At 39.3% G+C, this 19,127-nt stretch overlaps 1 protein-coding gene across 19 annotated transcripts in view; it reads left to right on the top strand.

Annotated features, from left to right (window-relative positions):
* PARD3 (par-3 family cell polarity regulator) overlaps window positions 1-19,127 on the top strand; it is an 870,612-nt gene that overhangs the window by 406,231 nt on the left and 445,254 nt on the right. For 15 of the 19 annotated variants that reach the window (XM_049885016.1, XM_049885003.1, XM_049885008.1 and 12 more), the window contains exon 5: window positions 12,060-12,191. The exons of 3 other annotated variants lie outside the window; for them this stretch is intronic. In XM_049885016.1, the coding sequence (XP_049740973.1) occupies window positions 12,060-12,191 (132 nt within the window). Of the gene's footprint in view, window positions 1-10,276; window positions 10,364-12,059; window positions 12,192-19,127 lie in introns of those variants that run through there. One more of the 19 variants, XM_049885017.1, reaches the window with a different exon arrangement.

Below are 19,127 nucleotides of genomic sequence, written 5' to 3'. Positions count from 1 at the left end.
AGAGCAAAGTATTTTCTCATTAAACAATGAATACACACATTGGTTTGTGACATTGGTTTCCAACCCCACAACATGTTAACACTCTCCTCTTCTCAACCCTGGTTTCCCCATTAACAGCTTTCCCTTTAGTCTTTTTTTGTTTTATGGACTTGTCTAATCTTTCGCTGAAGGGTAAACCTCAGGAGTGACTTGATTACTGAACTGTAAATGTGTCTGTCTGGAGCAAGGGAGAATGAATAAAATCAAAGACACATGGAAAGATTAGTCCAAAGGAGTAATGGACCACAACTACCACAGCCTCCACCAGACTGAGTCCAGTAAAAGTAGATGGTGCCTGGCTACCACCACTGACTGCTCTGACAAGTATCACAGTACAGGGTCCTGGACAGAGCCGGAGAAAAATGTAGAACAAAACTCTAACTCACACACAAAAAGACCAGACTTACCCTGAGAGTGTGGCCCCTGGACAGTCTTATAGCTCAGTAATGAAGTCTCTGTTTTTTATCATTTCTAAGGGAAATGATAAAACAGAAAATTGAATTCTCTTTGACCACAATTGCAGAGTTGAAAAATGTTTTAAAGTGAAAATCCTAGAATCACATGGGAATATCTGATATATTTGATATATATGAAGCTTAGGGGCAGGTGCTCCTTGGAAACTCTATGGGACAGTCCTACTCTGTCCTATAGGGTTGCTATGAGTCGGAATTGACTTGATGGCACTGGGTTTGGTTTTTGGTTGAAGCTTAGAGGATGTAAAGGTGAAATTCACGTGCATTGAATGTTTAATATTTTAAAATATGGTATGATGCCTCTTGATTTTTAAAAAGGTGTTTGGAATTTTTGCATTGAAGAAAGCGGAAGTGTAGTTGGGTTTCCTGTGCTGACGTTGAAATGTGCATGACTTCTATAATGTTCATGACCTAGTCCTGCATTTCCACAACATGGGCATGCAGACTTGCCGAGAAATCTGACCACCCACTAAGTAGCTGTTCCTGTGAGATAATACCTTGGAGTCTCAGCTTACTATGTCAAGAACAAGCTTCTATCCCTAGGCATTGCGTGGTTCTGCGGGATTTCTTTTTATTGAATTGTCGTTGACTTGGGAGGGGTAAGGAGGAGAGAGGACACTTACTTTCCCTACCCTGAAAGAGATTTACTCCACAACCAGAGTAGTGCTTCCAGCCAGTGGCAAATTCATGTGCATTTCCCAGCCTGGGTGACGTTTTGACACCTGATGATGTGGCAGCATGTTTAGATGATAAGGAAAATCCCCGATCACAACAGTAACATCTGTTTTCTTCTGGCAAGAGAGACATTTTCCCACTCAGCACAAAGCGGACTGGCTGTTTGCAGCAGCCTCATAAGTAGAAGATTAAAGTTATAATTAAAAAAAGGGAAAGTAATTCCTTATGGTATTCTTCTTATATAACCTTTTAGATAGTGAGTTTTACTATATTAAATTATTTCTTGTCATTAGCATTTTTAATAATTACTAGAATTTTGCATATTGGTACTGCTGATAAGACTTTTATAAGAATAAAGACATTGATTTCATTATGAAATTAAATAGATTTAAGACAACATTTTCCAATTGATTATAAGTGTGGCTCTAATTTGATGTGAAAATATTAATGGCAATAAAATTTCATGGAATGGTTTTCCCTTTTTTAGGCTTTCAAATACAGATGCTGCAAATACACCTGATTTAAAAGAATGTATACAGACTTGTCTGTTGTTGTTAGGTGCCTTCAAGTTGTTTCCAGCTCATAGCGACCCTGTGACAACAGAAGGAAACACTGCTTGGTCCTGTGCCATCCTCACAGTCGCTGCTATATTTGAGCCCATTGTTGCAGCCACTGTGTCAGTCCATCTTGTTGAGGGTCTTCCTTTTTTACACTGACCCTCTACTTTACCAAGCATGATATCCTTCTTCAGCGAATGGTCCCTCCTGATAACACGTCCAAAGTACGGGAGACCAGTCTTGGTAATCTCGCTTCCAAGGAGCACTCTGGCTGTACTTCTTGCCAGACAGATTTGTTTGTTCTTCTGGCAGTCCATGGTATCTTCAGTATTCTTTGCCAAAACCATAATTCAAAGGCATCAATTCTTCAGTCTTCCTTATTCATTGTCCAGCTTTCGCATGCATATGAGGCGATTGAAAAATACCGTGACTTGGGCCAGGTGTGTCATAGTTCCTTAAGCTGACATCTTTGCTTTTTATCACTTTAAAGAGGTCTTTTGCAATGGATCTGTCCAATGCCATGCGTTGTTTAATTTCTCGACTGCTGCTTCCATGGGTGTTGATTGTGGATCCAAGTGAAGTGAAATCATTGACAGCTTCACTATTTTCTCTCTTTATCACAATGTTGTTTATTGGTCCAGTTTGAGGATTCTTTTCTTTATGTTGAGTGCAATCCATTCTGAATGCTGTAGTTTTTGATCTTCATCAATAAGTGCTTCAAGTCCTCTTTGCTTTCAGCAAGCAAGGTGGTGTCATCTGCGTATCACAGGTTGTTAATGAGCCTTTCTTCAATCTTAATGCCACGTTCTTCTTCACATAGTCCAGCTTCTCAGATTATTTGCTCAGCATGCAGGTTTAATAAGTATGGTGAAAGGATACAGCCCTGACACACACCTTTCCTGATTTTAAAGCATGCAGTATCCCCTTGTTCTCTATGAACGACTGACTGCCTCTTGGTCTATGTACAGGTTCTGCAATGAAATGTTCTAGAATTCCCATCGTTTGTAATGTTATCCATACTTTGCTATGATCTACACATTCGGATGCCTTTGCAGTAAGATACAGGTGAACATCTTTCTGGTATTCTCTGCTTTCAGCCAAGATCCATCTGACATCAGCAGTGATATCTCTTGTTCCCTGTCCTCTTCTGAATGTGGCTTGAATTTCTGGCAGCTCCTGTCGATGTACTGCTGCAACTGTTTTTAATTATCTTCAGCAAAATTTTACTTGCATGTGATATTAATGATATTGTTTGACAATTTCTGCATTCTGTTGAATCACCTTCCTTTGGAATGGGCACAAATACAGATTTCTTCCAGTTGGCCGGATAGCTCTCCTCCAAATTTGTTGGCATAGACAGGTGAGCACCTCCAGTGCTTCATCCATTTGTTGAAATATCTCAATTTGCATTCCCTCAATTCCTGTAGCCTTGTTTTTCACCATTGCCTTCAGTGTAGCTTAAACTTCTTTAAAAACTGTCATGGATTGAACTGTTTCCTGCCCAAAATGTCTATCAACTTTACTACGTCATAATTCCTAGTATTGTGTGATTGTTCTCCATTTTGTCATCTGATGTGATTTACCTATGTGTTGTAAATCTTATTCTATAATGTTAATGAGAGGATTAGAGGCAGTTATGTTAATGAGGCAGAAGTCAATCTACAAGATTACGTTGTGTCTTCTGCCAATCTCTTGATATAAGAGAGAAGAGAGCAGAGGGACAGGGGGACCTCATAACACCAAGAAACAAGAGCCAGAAGAACAGCTCGTCCTTTGGACCCAGGGCCCCTGCACTGAGGAGCTCCTTGACTTGGGAAGATTAATGACAAGGACCTTCCCCCAGAGCCAACAGAGAGAGAAAGCCTTCCCTTGGAACTGGCAACCTGAATTCAGACTTCTAGTGTCCTAGACTGTGAGAATAAATTTCTCTTTGTTAAAGCCATCTACATGTGGTATTTCTGTTATATTAGCACTAGATGATGAAGACAAATACCATAGGTTCCTGATCATATGCTACCTCCAGAAATGGTTGAATGTTGACCAATTATTTTTGGTATAGTAACTCTGTGTATTCCTTCCAGCTTCTTTTGATCCATCCTGGGTGGTTTAATATTTTGCCTATTAAAAATACCAAACCTGTTGCCATCAAGTCAATTCTGACTCACAGAGACCCTATAGGAGAAAAGAGTTCCTCCATAGGGTTTCCGAGAAGCTGCTGGTGGATTAGAACTGTGGATTGTTTGGTTAGCAGTTGAACTCTTAGCCACTGCACCACCAGAGTTCTTACAATCAGGTACCTCTAAAAGTAAATCGTCTAATCACTTAGTTGCTGCATTGTTCAGTATTTTGCTGTAGGAACCTTCAGAATTACAACTCAAGGCTTGCATTTTCTCTTCAGTTCTTTCAGCTTGAGAAATACTGAGCATGTTCTTCCCTTTTGGTTTTCTAACTCTGGGTCTCTGCACATTTCATTGTAATACTTTGTTTTTTTGGAGGCACCCTTTGAAATCTGTTCAGCTTTTTCACTTCATCATTTCTTCAATTCCCTCTAATTACTCTACGTTAACGAGTAAGTTTCAAAGTCTCTTCTGCCATCCATTTTCATCTTTTCTTTGTTTCCTTTCTTTTTAATGACCTTTCGCTTTCTTCATGTATGATACCCTGATGTCATCACAACTTGTTTGGTCTTCTGTCACTAGTATTCACTGTGTCAAATCTATTCTTGAGATGGTTTCTAAATTCAGGTGGGATATATTCAAGGTCATATTTTGGTTCTCAGGGACTTGTTTTAGTTTTCTTCAGCTTCACTTTAAACTTCCCACACTTAAGAACCTAGCTGATAACCAAAAAAAAGTCCGCAATTCAAATCCACCAGCCGCTCCTTGGAAACACTATGGGGCAGTTCTGCTCTGTCCCGTAGGGTCACTATGAGTCAACACTGACTTGACAGCAACGGGTTCGGTTTGGTTTTTCGATATGAACAATTGATGGTCTGTTCCACAGTCAGCCCAACAATATCGAGCTTTTCCATCGTGTCTTTCCACAGATGTAGTCAGTTTGATTCCTGTGTTTTCCATCTGGTGAAGTCCACATGTATAGTCACTGTTTATGTTCTTGAAAAAAGATTTTTGCAACGAATAAGTCCTTGGTCTTGCAAAATCCTATCTGAGATCTCTGGAGTTGTTTCTGTCACCAAGTCTGCATTTTCCAACTACTAATCCTTCTTCGTTTCCAACTTTTGCATTCCAATCACCATCTTGATTTGCATTTTTGATCAATTTCAGACTGTAGATGTTGGTAAAAATCTTCAGTTTCCTCATCTTTGGCCTTAGTGGTTGGTGTGTAAATTTGAATAATAGCTGTATTAGTTGATCTTCCTTGTAGGCGTATGGATATTATTCTATCACTGACAGTGTTGTACTTCAGGATAGATCTTGAAATGTTCTTTTTGACGATGAACGTGATGCCATTCCTCTACAATTTGTCATTCTTGGCATAGTAGACTTTGTGATTGTCCAATTCAAAATGGCCGATGCCGGTCCATTTTGCTCACTAACACCTGGAATATCAATCTTTTTCATACCGTTTCATTTTTGACAACCTCCAATTTTGCTACATTCATATTTCTTACTGTCCACGTTCCAGTTATTAATGGAAGTTTGCTTCTGTCTCTTCCCATTTTGAGTCATGTCACATCAGCAAATGAAGGTCCTGAAAGCTTTACTCCATCCACGTCATTAAGATCGACTGTACTTTGTGGGGGCAGCTCTTCCCCAGTCGTATTTCGAGTGCTTTCCAGCCTGAGGGGCTCATCTTCTGGCACTGTATCAAACAATGTTCTATTGTTATTCCTAAGGTTTTTACTGGCTAATTGTTTTCAGTAGTAGACTGTGAGGTCCTTCCTCCTAGTCTGTCTTAGTCTAGAAGCTCAGTTGAAACCTGTCTACCATGGGTGACCCTGCTGGCATTTGAATACCAGTGGCATAGCTTCCAGCATCATGGCAACACACAAGCCACCACAGTATGCAAACTGCCAAATATGTGCTGGAAAGTCTTACGTAGACATAGTTAAAATGACCATAGTTTTGAAAATCACTTACATAAAAATGAAAAATTTCAAACTGAATAGAATGCAGTATATAAAATTTAACTGGAGACATGTATATTTATACAGTGAAATAGAAAGTGTACTTCATGATATGACATATATCAATATACTCACACCATAAATAGAAGATCACAGCTTTCCATGACTGCACGCTTTGTAATGCACTTGATCCAAACTTTGGGCGGAATTGATGGAAAGAACATGGCTGAAATTCTAATAGGACTTGCATGATGTTATCAATAAGATAATATATATGAGTCGGACTCAACTTGTCGACACAATAACAGCAACAACATAGCAATTAGTATTATATTTTAGAATTTTTTTCTCCTAAGTGATAATGACGTAAGATTACTGCAGGTTACTAGACTTTGATATGTAACAAATTAATTAACATATATATTTATTATTGACTTTACCATAACACTGTTGGATTAGGAAACCCTTTGTTATGCGATGCTATTGTCAGTTTTGTTTTTCTTCTCCATTAACTGCTCAAAGTTAATTCTACAAATATAAAATTATAGAACATTCCAGGTGCAGTTAAAAAGAAGCAACTATTTAATGTTTAGCCATTATCTGCCTCAATACGAGTATTACGTGACGCCCTGCCGTGTGAATTAATGTCACAGTTGGATGCAGTATATTATCACATACCTGCCATAGATGGAAAAATGAAACACTGTTTTTTTTAGATGCAGGTGGAAATAGTTACATTTTCCACAGACACTGTGTATTCTAAGTGTGACATTAAATCCAAGTTGGCATGAAACAATGGTATACATCTTTAAGTACAAATCCGAAAATATAGTTAATGCATTTCCGTGAAATTATGTTTCACTGGTGTTTGTCTTAAACCTTTTAAAAAACGATTCTTTTTCTAATTAAGAAAGTGACAAATGTTCTTTTAAAGTTCTCGGATTCTGAAACCATGTGAAGATAGTAAACATAAAAATATTTAAGGAAGAGCTGTCTGGGTTGGTGTCAGCTACAGTGCCAGGTGCTTGGGTTTAGAGGTGAGTGGTCACTTTCTGTCCAGGTTTCACATGATAGTGGAAGTAGCGATTTTAAACATCAACTAAATTATAAGTTAGAGCTGCAACCAAAAGTAAAATTAGAAAATAGTGGTAAAAAAAAAAAAAGCATGACAACATTACTTAAACTGAGAATCAGGGAATTCGAACTACTCTTTGAATAATGGCAAGTATTTTTATGGAAGAAATGTTATTGGGTGGTCTGCTTCAGAAAAAGTGTGAATAAAGATCTAGAGGTGCATGTGGCCCAGCGTGAATAAAGGTCTAGAGGTGCGTGTGGCACAGCATGAGTGAAGATCTAGAGGTGCGTGTGGCGCAGCGTGAGTGAAGATCTAGAGGTGCGTGTGGCGCAGCGTGAGCGAAGATCTGGAGGTGCGTGTGGCGCAGCGTGAGCGAAGATCTGGAGGTGCGTGTGGCGCAGCGTGAGTGAAGATCTGGAGGTGCGTGTGGCGCAGCGTGAGTGAAGATCTGGAGGTGCGTGTGGCGCAGCGTGAGTGAAGATCTGGAGGTGCGTGTGGCGCAGCGTGAGTGAAGATCTGGAGGTGCGTGTGGCGCAGCGTGAGTGAAGATCTGGAGGTGCGTGTGGCGCAGCGTGAGTGAAGATCTGGAGGTGCGTGTGGCGCAGCGTGAGTGAAGATCTGGAGGTGCGTGTGGCGCAGCGTGAGTGAAGATCTGGAGGTGCGTGTGGCGCAGCGTGAGTGAAGATCTGGAGGTGCGTGTGGCGCAGCGTGAGTGAAGATCTGGAGGTGCGTGTGGCGCAGCGTGAGTGAAGATCTGGAGGTGCGTGTGGCGCAGCGTGAGTGAAGATCTGGAGGTGCGTGTGGCGCAGCGTGAGTGAAGATCTGGAGGTGCGTGTGGCGCAGCGTGAGTAAAGATCTAGAGGTGTGTGTGGCGCAGCGTGAATAAAGATCTAGAGGTGTGTGTGGTGCAGCGAGCACACTTGCCCAAATGTTACCCTGGTCTCCTTACAGTGTTTGGCACAGGTGTGATGTGACTCAGTATCAGTTTTCGAAAAAATACTGAGTCAGGAAGCAATGTAGAGAACTGCTGGGGAAGATAAGGCTTGAGCCAGAATTCTGTTAGAAAGCTGTTGTAATGGTTTTAGAGGAGTGATAATTTGGTCTTGAACTAGGGTGATGGCCACGGAGTGAAATGTTGGCAAAGAACATTGAATCAACAAGACTTAGCAACTGTGGAGATGAAAGAAGAAAGAAAGAGATGGAGATGATTTTTAACATTTTGTTAAGGCTAGGTCAGTTGATGTAGGAGATGAGGTCAGTTGATGTAGGAGATGAGTTTCATTTCAGTTCTATTGGATTTGAGGTATTATTGAGACATCTTGTTAGGAATTTTGATCTTGTGTTCAGGAAAAAGGTTGTCGTTGGTGACTTGTGCCTAAAGTTGTCAGGATAGAAGTATTTGACATTGTACTTTTTTTTTGAGCTTTTCCTGGGGGACTGTTGTGAGCAGTTCGTACATAGAGCCAATGAGGCTCATTTAAGGGAAAAAGAATAATGAGAAGGAACAAAGGAGTACCAGTAGCATACTGGGTTCTAGGAACCATGAGAAGTGAGGGTTTTGTAGCATCTGATCTCTTAATTTTGTAGATATATTTTTCCCTTCCAAGTGATATTTTGGCACTATGCAAACATCTAGTTTCCTACCAGCTTTTCACCTAACAGTTTTTTTTATCCTTGCCTGAATGAATTATTTCATTAGGAACTTGAAAATAGTGATGTGTCTATTATTTATTCTACTTCCATTACTTGGCAGTCTTTTGAAAAGACAAGCTTCCCCTTATCAACTGGCACTGATTGATTTCTCTAAAATGCAGTTCCTACTGAAAAAGCAGGATACAGTTTTAATACTTTTCTGTTTAATAATTAATTTCAAAGTAAGGCATTGGTGTAATAATGACCTCCAATGGTAGATAATGAATATAAAAGCCAAACCCTTAGTCAGTGGTAGTCCCAAGATCCCTGCCATAAAAAGGTGTTCTTGTTTTCCTCCACATCTCTCTAATAAGGCATTTAAGGCTCTGTCATTAGTTTCTCTACCCTTGGTAACTTTACTTTTTTTTCTTGCCATTGTGTTTATTGTCTGTGATGTGAAATAATATTTCTTTTCCTTTGTTCTAAATTTGTCGTGCTCAAGTTTGAGGAAGAGGCTCTTAGTATTTTTTGGAGTTCCAGGGTGGTGCAAGTAGTTAACATGCTCAGCTACTAACAAAGGCTTGGTGATCTACTTCTGAAAAAATCAGTTATTGAAAACACTATGGAGCACAGTTATACTCTGACACACATGGGGTTGCCATTGACTCAATGGTAGCATATTTTCCTTGACATTTTGAGATTTAAAAAAAAAAAAAAAAACCGTTATCTTTTCCGACTCATAGCAGTCCTATGGGACAGAGTAGACCTGCCTCATGGGGTTTCCAAGCAGTGGCTGGTGGATTCAAACTGCCAACCTTTTGGTTAGCAGCCGAGTTCTTAACCACCGTGTCACCAGGGCTCCATTTTGAGATTAGGTGAGCTTTATTTTCTTTATTCTTGTTGTACATATATACATATATTATAACAGCCATTGCCACTTCAGTGTTTGTCAGGTGTACAATTTAGTGATATCAATCACATTAATAATTTTTGCAACCACCACCCATAATTGCTGCCAAATTTCCCATCACCATGCAAGGTCCGTCCATAGTCCCCGTGTTTAGAGTAGTATCTCTAATCTTACCAGCATTTTTCTTGCTCTTATAGTTCTAGTACAGCTTTCTTGAGAGGTAGTGGGCAGAGATGTGTGAAGTTTTTCTAGTAAAAAACGTTTACTTGCTGCTGAAGTTTAATTGTGACTTTTAAAGCTTTTATTTTTATAACTTAATTCTTTTTTAAAGAAAGTTTATGAAGCTTATGTCAAAATTTATATTGGTAAATGTTCATAGACATAGGTCCAGTAGTATTCATTTTTAAGTTTTATTCTCTGAGAGAACTTGTGAAGCAAAAGAAAGCAGTGTCCTCGTCTACAACTAAAGTCTATGCAATGGAAACATATCGTCTTGTACTTTTTCTGTTCACATGTTTGTGTTTGTTGGAAAAATCGCACTGATTAAGGTTAGGGTTGCACAGCCAATATTGTAATTGTTATCAATAAGTTGTACACCTGTAAAAAGTTGAACTGACAAAAGTCGTGTGATACGTATATTAAAAAAAAAAAAAAAAACCTGTTGAGCCTGCTGTGTACAACCAAAAACCTCATGGAATTTGCTTTCTTGGTTTGGAGGTTTCGGGTCATGGTTTCATGGGACGTCACAGGTAATTGGCCTAATAATGTGTTTAGTGCTTTTGTTTTATATCCTAGTTTGTTGCATTGTTCCTGGGGCCTTTAAAGCTTGCAAGAGGCCATTCAAGGCACAGATGGTTTCTGTTCACCTGTTGGCAGCAGAGGAAGAAGGAGAGTCAGTAATGGGAGGAGGATATGGTATGTGTGGCTAATTGCCTCCATGAACAACTGCCTCCTGTGCCGTGAGAACAGAAGAGCTGGATGGTGTCTGGCCACCATTACTGAACATTTTGATCAAAGATTCCATAGAAGAATCCTGATCAAAAGGGAAAAATGTACAACAGAATTTCAAATTGTCATGGACTCCAGACTTTCTGGAACCAAAGGGGCTGGATGAATCTCTGAAACCATTTCCCTGAGATTTTCTTTAGAACTTAAGCCCGGAATATCCCCTGAAATGTTTTTAAAACCAAACAATAGTAAAGAATGTCTGCCTTGAGCTTTGTGCTCTTTTAAGATCCGTTTACTTGGGATCAAGTTGATAACAGGAACTCGAAAGATCAGATAGGAAACAGAGGGGAGACAGTGAGTTTATGTTAATGGGGAAAGAACAACTCAGAAAAGGAGGGTGAAAATGATTGCACGACTCAAAGAATGTAATCAGTGTCACTAAATGGTACAGGTAGAAACAGTTGAAAATGGTGTATGTTTTGCTGTGGATATTCTCAACAACAAAACAAAATTAGATTAAAAAAGAAAAGTATGGTTTAAATAATGAAGAATCATATATGCAATATTCAGCCAAGCTATTCTTAACATTATTAATGAGAATATTTCAGTATTGCTTCTAAGATTGGGTACTGATATAAGTGGGCCTAATGGAGGGTTAACATTTTTAATTTGTTCTTGTAGGAGATATTTAGATTTCAGTTATTGTACTAAAAATTTTGTCTCCCTTCCTTTATCCTAGCTTTCTATTTATACTTAAAAAATTATACATAGAACATCAAAATTAAGTTTTACTGTCCCAAAGCCAAAGATGTTGTTATAAGTTGTTATTTGAAAGAAGACTCCAATAGCATGGTGTAGTGGTTAAGAGCTACAGCTGCTAACCTAAAAAGGTTGGCAGTTCGAATCCACCAGCCTCTCCTTGGAGACTCTATGGGGTGATTCTACTCTGTCCTATACGGTTGCTGTCAGTTGGGATCACCTTGATGGCAATGGGTATGGGGGGAGTATTAAATGAATATTTATCAACGAGGTAGGTTTCTGTGTAAAGACATCACTTGTCATAAGCGTGCCCAAGTGAACAATTATGCATCTATTATGTACCAAGTGTAGGGATAGGCTGATGTCTTCCTGTTTTTTTTACTTGATAATATTTAAATTAATGCTTACATCTAGCTTGTGAAGTAGGTACCAAAACAGATCCAGAGAGGCCTAACTATCATGTCCAAAGTCACAGAACTAGAAGGATCCAAATAAGAAGCAAATTCATTTGTTTTCCTTGTTGTAAACGTTTGTGGTGAATTGTAGAAGATACTTCATAGTACAATTGTGGAATTGGAAAGAAGACGTTTCTCACATTGTTGGTGTACGTTCTTGGCTTGGGGAGATGGCAGGAGTGCAGAGCAGTGTTTTGTCTATTGTGTGGATGCATGTGTGGCATCCAACTTCCCTGATATAGTCATTAGTCTCTGTTCTCCTAAGCACATGACTATGTTTGTGAGGTCTAGTCTGGGAGGAATTTCCTCAGTCAGCTCTTTTGTATAGGCTTGGAGAAACATTTTAAATATGTAGAAACATTTCTCTGTGATTTTTGAAAAACCAGTTGCATCGTTAATTTGCAACGTCTGTGTTTTTTCAAAACACCATTTTGTTTCTTTTTGAATAGAAAGATGAAAACTACCGAAGCCTCCCACGGGATACTAGTAACTGGTCTAACCAATTTCAGAGAGACAATGCTCGCTCCTCTCTGAGTGCCAGTCATCCGATGGTGGACAAGTGGCTGGAGAAGCAAGAGCAGGTAACAGAAATGAATCTTTACAAACGTGGCATTGGTGTAATATCCTAGCCCACACCCCAAAAATGTTTTCCCTCTAACAATGATGAGTGAAGGGAAATTATTCTAACAAACTTCAGTTAAGTACCAGGCATATGTTAGAGTCACCTAACAAATTCAGAATATTTCTGTGGGGGTCCTTGATCAAGATTTCTTATGAGCATTATGAATATTTACTGTCAATTCTGAAGGAATCATGACTTTTAAGTTTATACTGTTGCTGAGGCATAGTTATTTGGCAGTGAATAATAAAGTTAGTGAATAAATTTTCAAGGCTGCCTGTGGCCTCTTCTTTCATGGACAATAACTCAAAGGATCTGAAGAAGCAAATTCAAATTTCTACTGTTCCTGACTTCATCTTAGGAGAGAAACATATGAAATTGTGGTTTTTCAGAATTTATATTATTTCGTTAGGTTTGAGGACTTCTACTTTCAGAAATATCAAGGACCTAGTTTAGGTTTGTAAGTATTTGGAGTTGACTCGTTCACTCTGCGTTGTAGCCACCTGCAGTTAATGGACTCAGAATTGTTCAGCACTCAGTAGGCATAACTGCTTCTTGTCTTAGGAAGAACGACTGTTCGCACAGTGGCTACATCACTGTTAGAGAAGCGAATTGCTTTAGTTTCATATGAAGACTTACGAAGTTAATAGGAAGATTTTGATGTCTAAAATACAAATTATTCCAGTGTTGCTTTTTAAAAGTCATGTTTTTATTGTTAATCACAGTGTTTTTTTTTTTTTTTTTTTTTTTTTGCGGTTGGGGCTCCAGCATGTTCTTTGTAATTTTAATAGTTTTGATATTAAAAACACACTAACTTGGTTACTTGGTCACTTGGTTATTTTCTTAAAGAAGTTCCTGTAGATGGAATACTAGGTGAGTACTCAGGGAAAGAACGTTTTGTTGTTTATCTGCTTTAGCAATTTTTGAAATTATTATTAATTCCGTTGCCTAAATATTAGAATAGCTGTTTTTCAATTTAGGTATCAGTGGAGCGAAATCATAAGTATTTTACTTACTGCATCTCAGTCCATATTTTATACTGCCAATCTCCTAAAATAATTTTGTGTATGGGTGATGTGGAAGTATGAAACACCAATAGAAAAAGACAACTTGCCTTTGACACTATTGATGATATGGGAGGTATAATGATTTTTCTCATGTAGTAATTGCACCTGGGTAGTGCAAATGATTGATGCATTTGGCTGCTAACTGAAAGGTTGGAAGTTTGAATCCACTCAGAGGCAGCTCAGAAGAAAGGTCCGGTAATCTTCCAAAAAATGAGCTGTTGAAAACCCTACGGAGCATAGCTCTACTGTTGTCATGATGCAAGGTCAGCATGAGGACGCCTGGTTAATTGTTAGCATGTAAATATTGTGTGATGAAAATAATTTTTTTTAAATAAATGGGAGTCCTACTTAGGAAACACAATTTTCTCAAAATTGTACCGTATTTTTAAACTAATTGATACTATTATGATCACTTCAAAATTAATGTTTTATGATTTAGGTATTTTACTGTGTGCCCTGGAAGTCAGACTGGCTGGTTGTTCCTATTAGCTATTTACTGTATATGAATGAGATTTGTGCATGTTACTAAATTTGTTCAGACCTCAGTTTACTCATCTATCAGATGGGAATAATCATAGAACTTGCCTCGTAGAAATAACTGCTTCCTGTCTTGGAAAGAAGGACTATTTGCAAAATTGTGATATAATACCCACAAAAGGTTTATAATTATACCTGCTACCTGGAAGCACTCAATGTATCTTAACAGATTAGTTACAAAAAAATTGGCTGCTCATAACAGAAACTCTAACTAAAAGCAGATTAAATAATTATGAAGACTTACAGTTCATATAAGAAGTCAGGCGGTAGGGAAGGCTTAGTGACAACGTTGAGGAGCCACGTCTCTGTCTTCTCACCAAGCCACCCCACAGCACCTGGGTGTTTTTCCTCAAGCTAGACTTACCTGCCAGAGCTCCAGCCATTGCATCCTAACATGGCTGGAAGGGGCACCGGGCCTTTTTCTTCTTTATGGCTCTTTTTGAAATAAATAAACCTTTCTCACAAGCCCCCCAGCAGATGCCCTCTCGTGTTTTGTTAACCAGAATTGCCTTATGTGGCCATTTCTGCCTCAAAGGTAGTGAAATCATCAGAGTTGGTTTCCACTAATGAGTTTAACCCCCTGGAGCTGACAGGTGGGGGTGGCTCACCTTCCTGGAAACACACGATTGAACATGCCTGGAACAAAATTGGGGTTCTGTTAAAGCAAGGAGGGTGGCGACAGTGGCGGTGGGGGTGGCAATCAACAGTTAGCTAAATATGACAATTTTTTAATGCAAGATTAGGAGAAAAGCTTGGCAGCCCAGAGTTCCTAAAATATACTTAGATATGTTATAAAGATATAATTTATTGCAGTTGTAGATCTCTTTTTAAGAAAGTAATATAGTTCTGCTTTGTACTTTGGGCTATAAGACAGTCGCTTTTTATGTAAAAGTGATTGCATTGAGAATCCACACAAACACTTTTTTCTAAAAATTGAGTCTTGATTTGTTCTGTTGAAGTTATTTGAAGTATTATAACCTGCTTAAACAGGTTTTTTTTTTCTTCTCAAAGCACGTACTCTTACTACCTCAGTCTGTGTAGATAACGTTAGCTAAATGATTGCTAAAAAAGCTGTTCTTCTGACGTAAGTTTAAAAAATGATGATCCATTCACTAAGTTCGATGTTGAGACTGCTTTTACTTGGAGCAGTAGAAGCCATTGCTAATTTCAATCAGCAGCGTAATTAATTAGCCTGAAAACTACTTAACAAGGCAAGAACAGCAGAAGAAAACCCATTAAAATACTATTTTAAAAAATGGGCTAGAGATAAGCAGTACAGTGTTTGGCCAAAAGAGGAGCAATAGGTATGCTGGATACTGTGGGAAATCCGGTTTAGAGATTCTCATTTAATTGCAGATTTATTCTGTTAAATATTCCTTGTGCGTCATCTGACGTGGATGGGTGATGTCTCTTCTGGGCTTTTTTTTCTCCTGAGTTTTTGCCATTAAAAATATAAAAAAGAGGATGGCATCACATAGATTATAGAGTGCGTATATGGTTTAAAAAAAAAAAAATCAGCCCCCTGCCTTTACTCTTTGGGTTCTGCAGGGTGGAACCGATGGCTCTCTTGCTTTAGTTATGCCAGCTAGACTGAAGAGGTCAACAGAGTTCTAGATTTTATATGCCTCCAGTGGGTTTGTTTTGCTCTGTTTCCTCCTAGAGTGCTTGTCTCTCATTATCTTTGTTCTTGAAGGAAATTATGACCACATCAGCTTTACCAGTGGAAATAAACATTAGAGATGAAAAGGACAAAGGACTGCTAGATTGCTGAGCTAGCAGGTACCTTAGGCGCTGAGGGGGTCTTAACACTTTCTGTGAGATTGATACATTCGGGGATATTGAAACTTCTTTCCCTCTGTCAGAATATCAGTAAGTTTTACTTCTGTCAAAAAAGGTGGGTGATGTATCTTGTTAGAACTCTGTATCCAGGAGCCACTTGAGGCCAAACTTGAAATGATTTCTAGAAATAACCGCCTTGCTTTGCAGTGACTAATTCAGCTTGCTCAGATAGAATAGCCTATAGCCGAGTCCTGCATCAGACGTCGTCAGACAAGGTAGAGCGCCCTTTTCTTGGGTCAGTCTGTGACTTCCTTTTCTTCTGGGAGATCTCAGTCCAAACACAAAAGTAATTGAGAACAAAATGGGTTGTTGTTGAAAATATATTACCTTCAAAACGCTTCTGCATTCCTGCTGTTTTAACTCTGAAGTCCAAGAAACAAAAAGGGTAGCAGAATTCTTAGTTTTGATGTTTGACACGTTTTAAAAAGTTTGGGGTCCTCTTAACACTTGCCATTTCCCTGGCTCTGAGTAGACTATAATGTAATATTGGCAGATAATAGATCATAAGCTGACTTTGTTCTTATATCCTCACACTTTATTGCAACTAATAAATCCCACAAAGGAGGAAGCTGGGCTTTACAAGACTGGAAGAATTTAGGAGCAGAAAGCAGAGGGACCTTCAGGGAAACATAAGCTAATTGGGAGCCTGCCATTTTCACTGCCTCGTCTTGGTGGAGAGGCCTGCACACAATTAGCAGAAACGCCGAGGAGGTAAGAGGTGCCTCCCCGCCACTTAAGCTTTGTTACAGGGGAGTGACTGCCCTGACCTTTAGAGAAAAACCTGTTTTAGGGTCCTTGCTTGCAAGCAAAAGCTCCATCTAATTGGCAGATCCTGCTGAAGGATGCCAACTCTGAGTAAACTGCCTTAAAGGTGTGGTGACAGCAGGCTTCAGATGTGGTGCCAGATGTGCCATGCCCTCTGCTTGGCACCCTGGACTGCCAGAAACAGTTCCACAGCCCAGCATCGAAGGCGTAGCGCCAGACGTTTTAGGAGCAATAACAGTGCTGCTTTTTTTTTATTTTCTTATTTCATGCACTTTTGTCATGATCCCCAGCCATTACAGTCCTGCCTCATACTTGTTTTCTTCATAGAGAAGAAACATTCCTGGCCTCTGATCATTTGTTCCTTTTAAAATGAAGGTTACTACCTCATGGAGAGGCTTGTACTTTAGCCTGCATTTGTATAGTCCTAGCTGGCTAAGAGCTCCGCTGCTAACCAACAGGCTGGCAGTCTGAATCCACCAGCCGATCCTTGGGCACCCTATGGGGCAGTTCTACTCTGTTCTGTAGGGTTCCGATGAGTTGGAATCAACTCAACAGCAGCTAATAGCAGCAACAGTTATATGTTAAATGAAAACACTTATATATTAAAAAAATGCTAGAGAATAAGTGTCATGATTTGCCTTATTCTCAAAAAAGGACAGTTGGAAATTGCTTATACTGATACTTTTTAAATGTTCAAAAATGTTTATACATTATAAACACAATATTCAGATGATACATAGTACACATGTTCGTGAATCATGAAAAAAGGGAATTTCTATGAAAATGTTTTTTTTATTTTTCATTGTAATTTGATTAAGGGCAAAATATTGAAGGTCTAGCACTAAAGTGCATTAAAAAAATTAGAGACGATTTTAGTTGTGAGTAATTAAGCATACGGTAATGAGGAAACATTCTTAAGCCTGTGTCCCCAGGTTTTACATTGGGGAAGTTTAAAAAAAAAAATGTTTTTTCCATCCAGGCCGATGTGTAAGTCAGCCGTAAGTGACTGTGGCACTAGGTCCGTCGCCTGTTTTGATTTGGTCTTGTAAACGGTGAGTCTCAGGGACAGTCAGGCTGCTACAGTTGACTTTTTCACTGATGATCTGCCTTTCCCCAAGCGCTTAATAACCTTTTCTAAACGAAAAGGAAAAAAAAATTTTTTTCTCATTTAACCAAAACCCAGAACTGTCTAGTTGATATAAAGAAGTGGGTTTCCAGAATATAAAATGATCATACTTTGTTCATTACAAAATTTGGAGATGGCTTCTTCAGGATTCTGGCGACAACCCCTGAAGACGGGTCAGGGAAATGATTGCAGGGCCCTGGCACTAAAACGTGGGACAAGCTATAGAAATTCCAACATGGCAGTACGCAGGGCTTCAGGCTATCTGCCGTCATCAGTCAGATATGAGGTTAGGTTGTGGCTCTGCCAAATAATAATGAAAAGGTATTTTGTTGTTGTTTCAACTTAGCCTATGGGACTGAGTAACCAAATACCTGTTCTGATGTCTGACTAAACATAACCAAAGTTCTCCACCCCCTACCACCTTGCTCCAGATTCTAAAATTCTCTGTTAAAACTAGAGGGGGTTTTAAATATTGTTTCCCAACTGGTAAATCTTTCCAAAATTTATGCAGAAGGAAATATAATTGTGTTTTATCTCTAGTAACAGCCAATATAGAAACTGAAAACATCAAGATTGTTTTCAAATTAAGTATATTTTTCATTGTCAAATGGCAGATTTTTTTTTTTAATGTAACAAATCTGTCCTGTTTCCAATAATACCAAAACAACCTTTAAGAGAGTTGTCATGTCACCTGGGTGTGATAATACCAATAGCAGATTGATTTGATGTGTTTTGCTAGTAGGATGACTGCTGTTATAATTTACATCTTAAAGTTTTTTGAGTTTTAAAACATAATAATGATTCAGGCATCCTATACGTATGTGGAAAACTGTGGTGGTGTAGTGGTTAAGAGCTACGGCTGCTAACCAAAAGGTTCGCAGTTAGAATCTACCAGGCGTTCTTTGGAACCCTATGGGGCAGCTCTACTCTGTCCTATAGGGTTGCTATGAATTGGAATTGACTTGATGACAACATTTTTTTTTTTTTTTTTTGGTGTACGTACGTGACATGTTATTTTCCACGAGCCCTACCTCAAGTGGAAGAACAAGACTAGAGCATAGGGGCCCTGGTAGACATCCTTCTTAGAGACCACACTGATGTTCTGGAGAACCTTGACAACCTCACGCCAGGACCCTTTGGATAGCATTTTCTCCTGAGAGCAACGGACATTTTACCCTTACATACAGTTATCAAAAGACCAGTGGGTCTAGGTAGCATGTTTCAGGGTTGGAACTGCTGTAGTTTTGTAAACCTGTTCATCTAATTATTGTTGTTAGCTGAAGTCATGCCTCCTCCCCCCCCCCTCCACCCCCCCCCCCCCCCGCCTGACACACACACTCATGGTGATCCGAAGCACAACGGAATGAAACGCTGCCTGATCCTGTGCCATCCCCATGACAGGGTCGTTGTGATTTATAGGGTTTTCATTGGCTGATTTTAAGAAGTAGACCAGGCCTTTCTTTTTAGTCTGTCTTAGTCTGGGAGCTCCACTGAAACCTGTCGGGCATCACAGTACAAGACTCCACAGACAGACCGCTGGTGGCTGTGCGTAAGGTGCATTGGC

The sequence above is a fragment of the Elephas maximus genome, chromosome 4, assembly GCF_024166365.1.
Source record: "Elephas maximus indicus isolate mEleMax1 chromosome 4, mEleMax1 primary haplotype, whole genome shotgun sequence".
NCBI classification, from domain to species: Eukaryota; Metazoa; Chordata; class Mammalia; order Proboscidea; family Elephantidae; genus Elephas; species Elephas maximus.
This window is presented reverse-complemented; position numbering and strand designations above follow the sequence as displayed.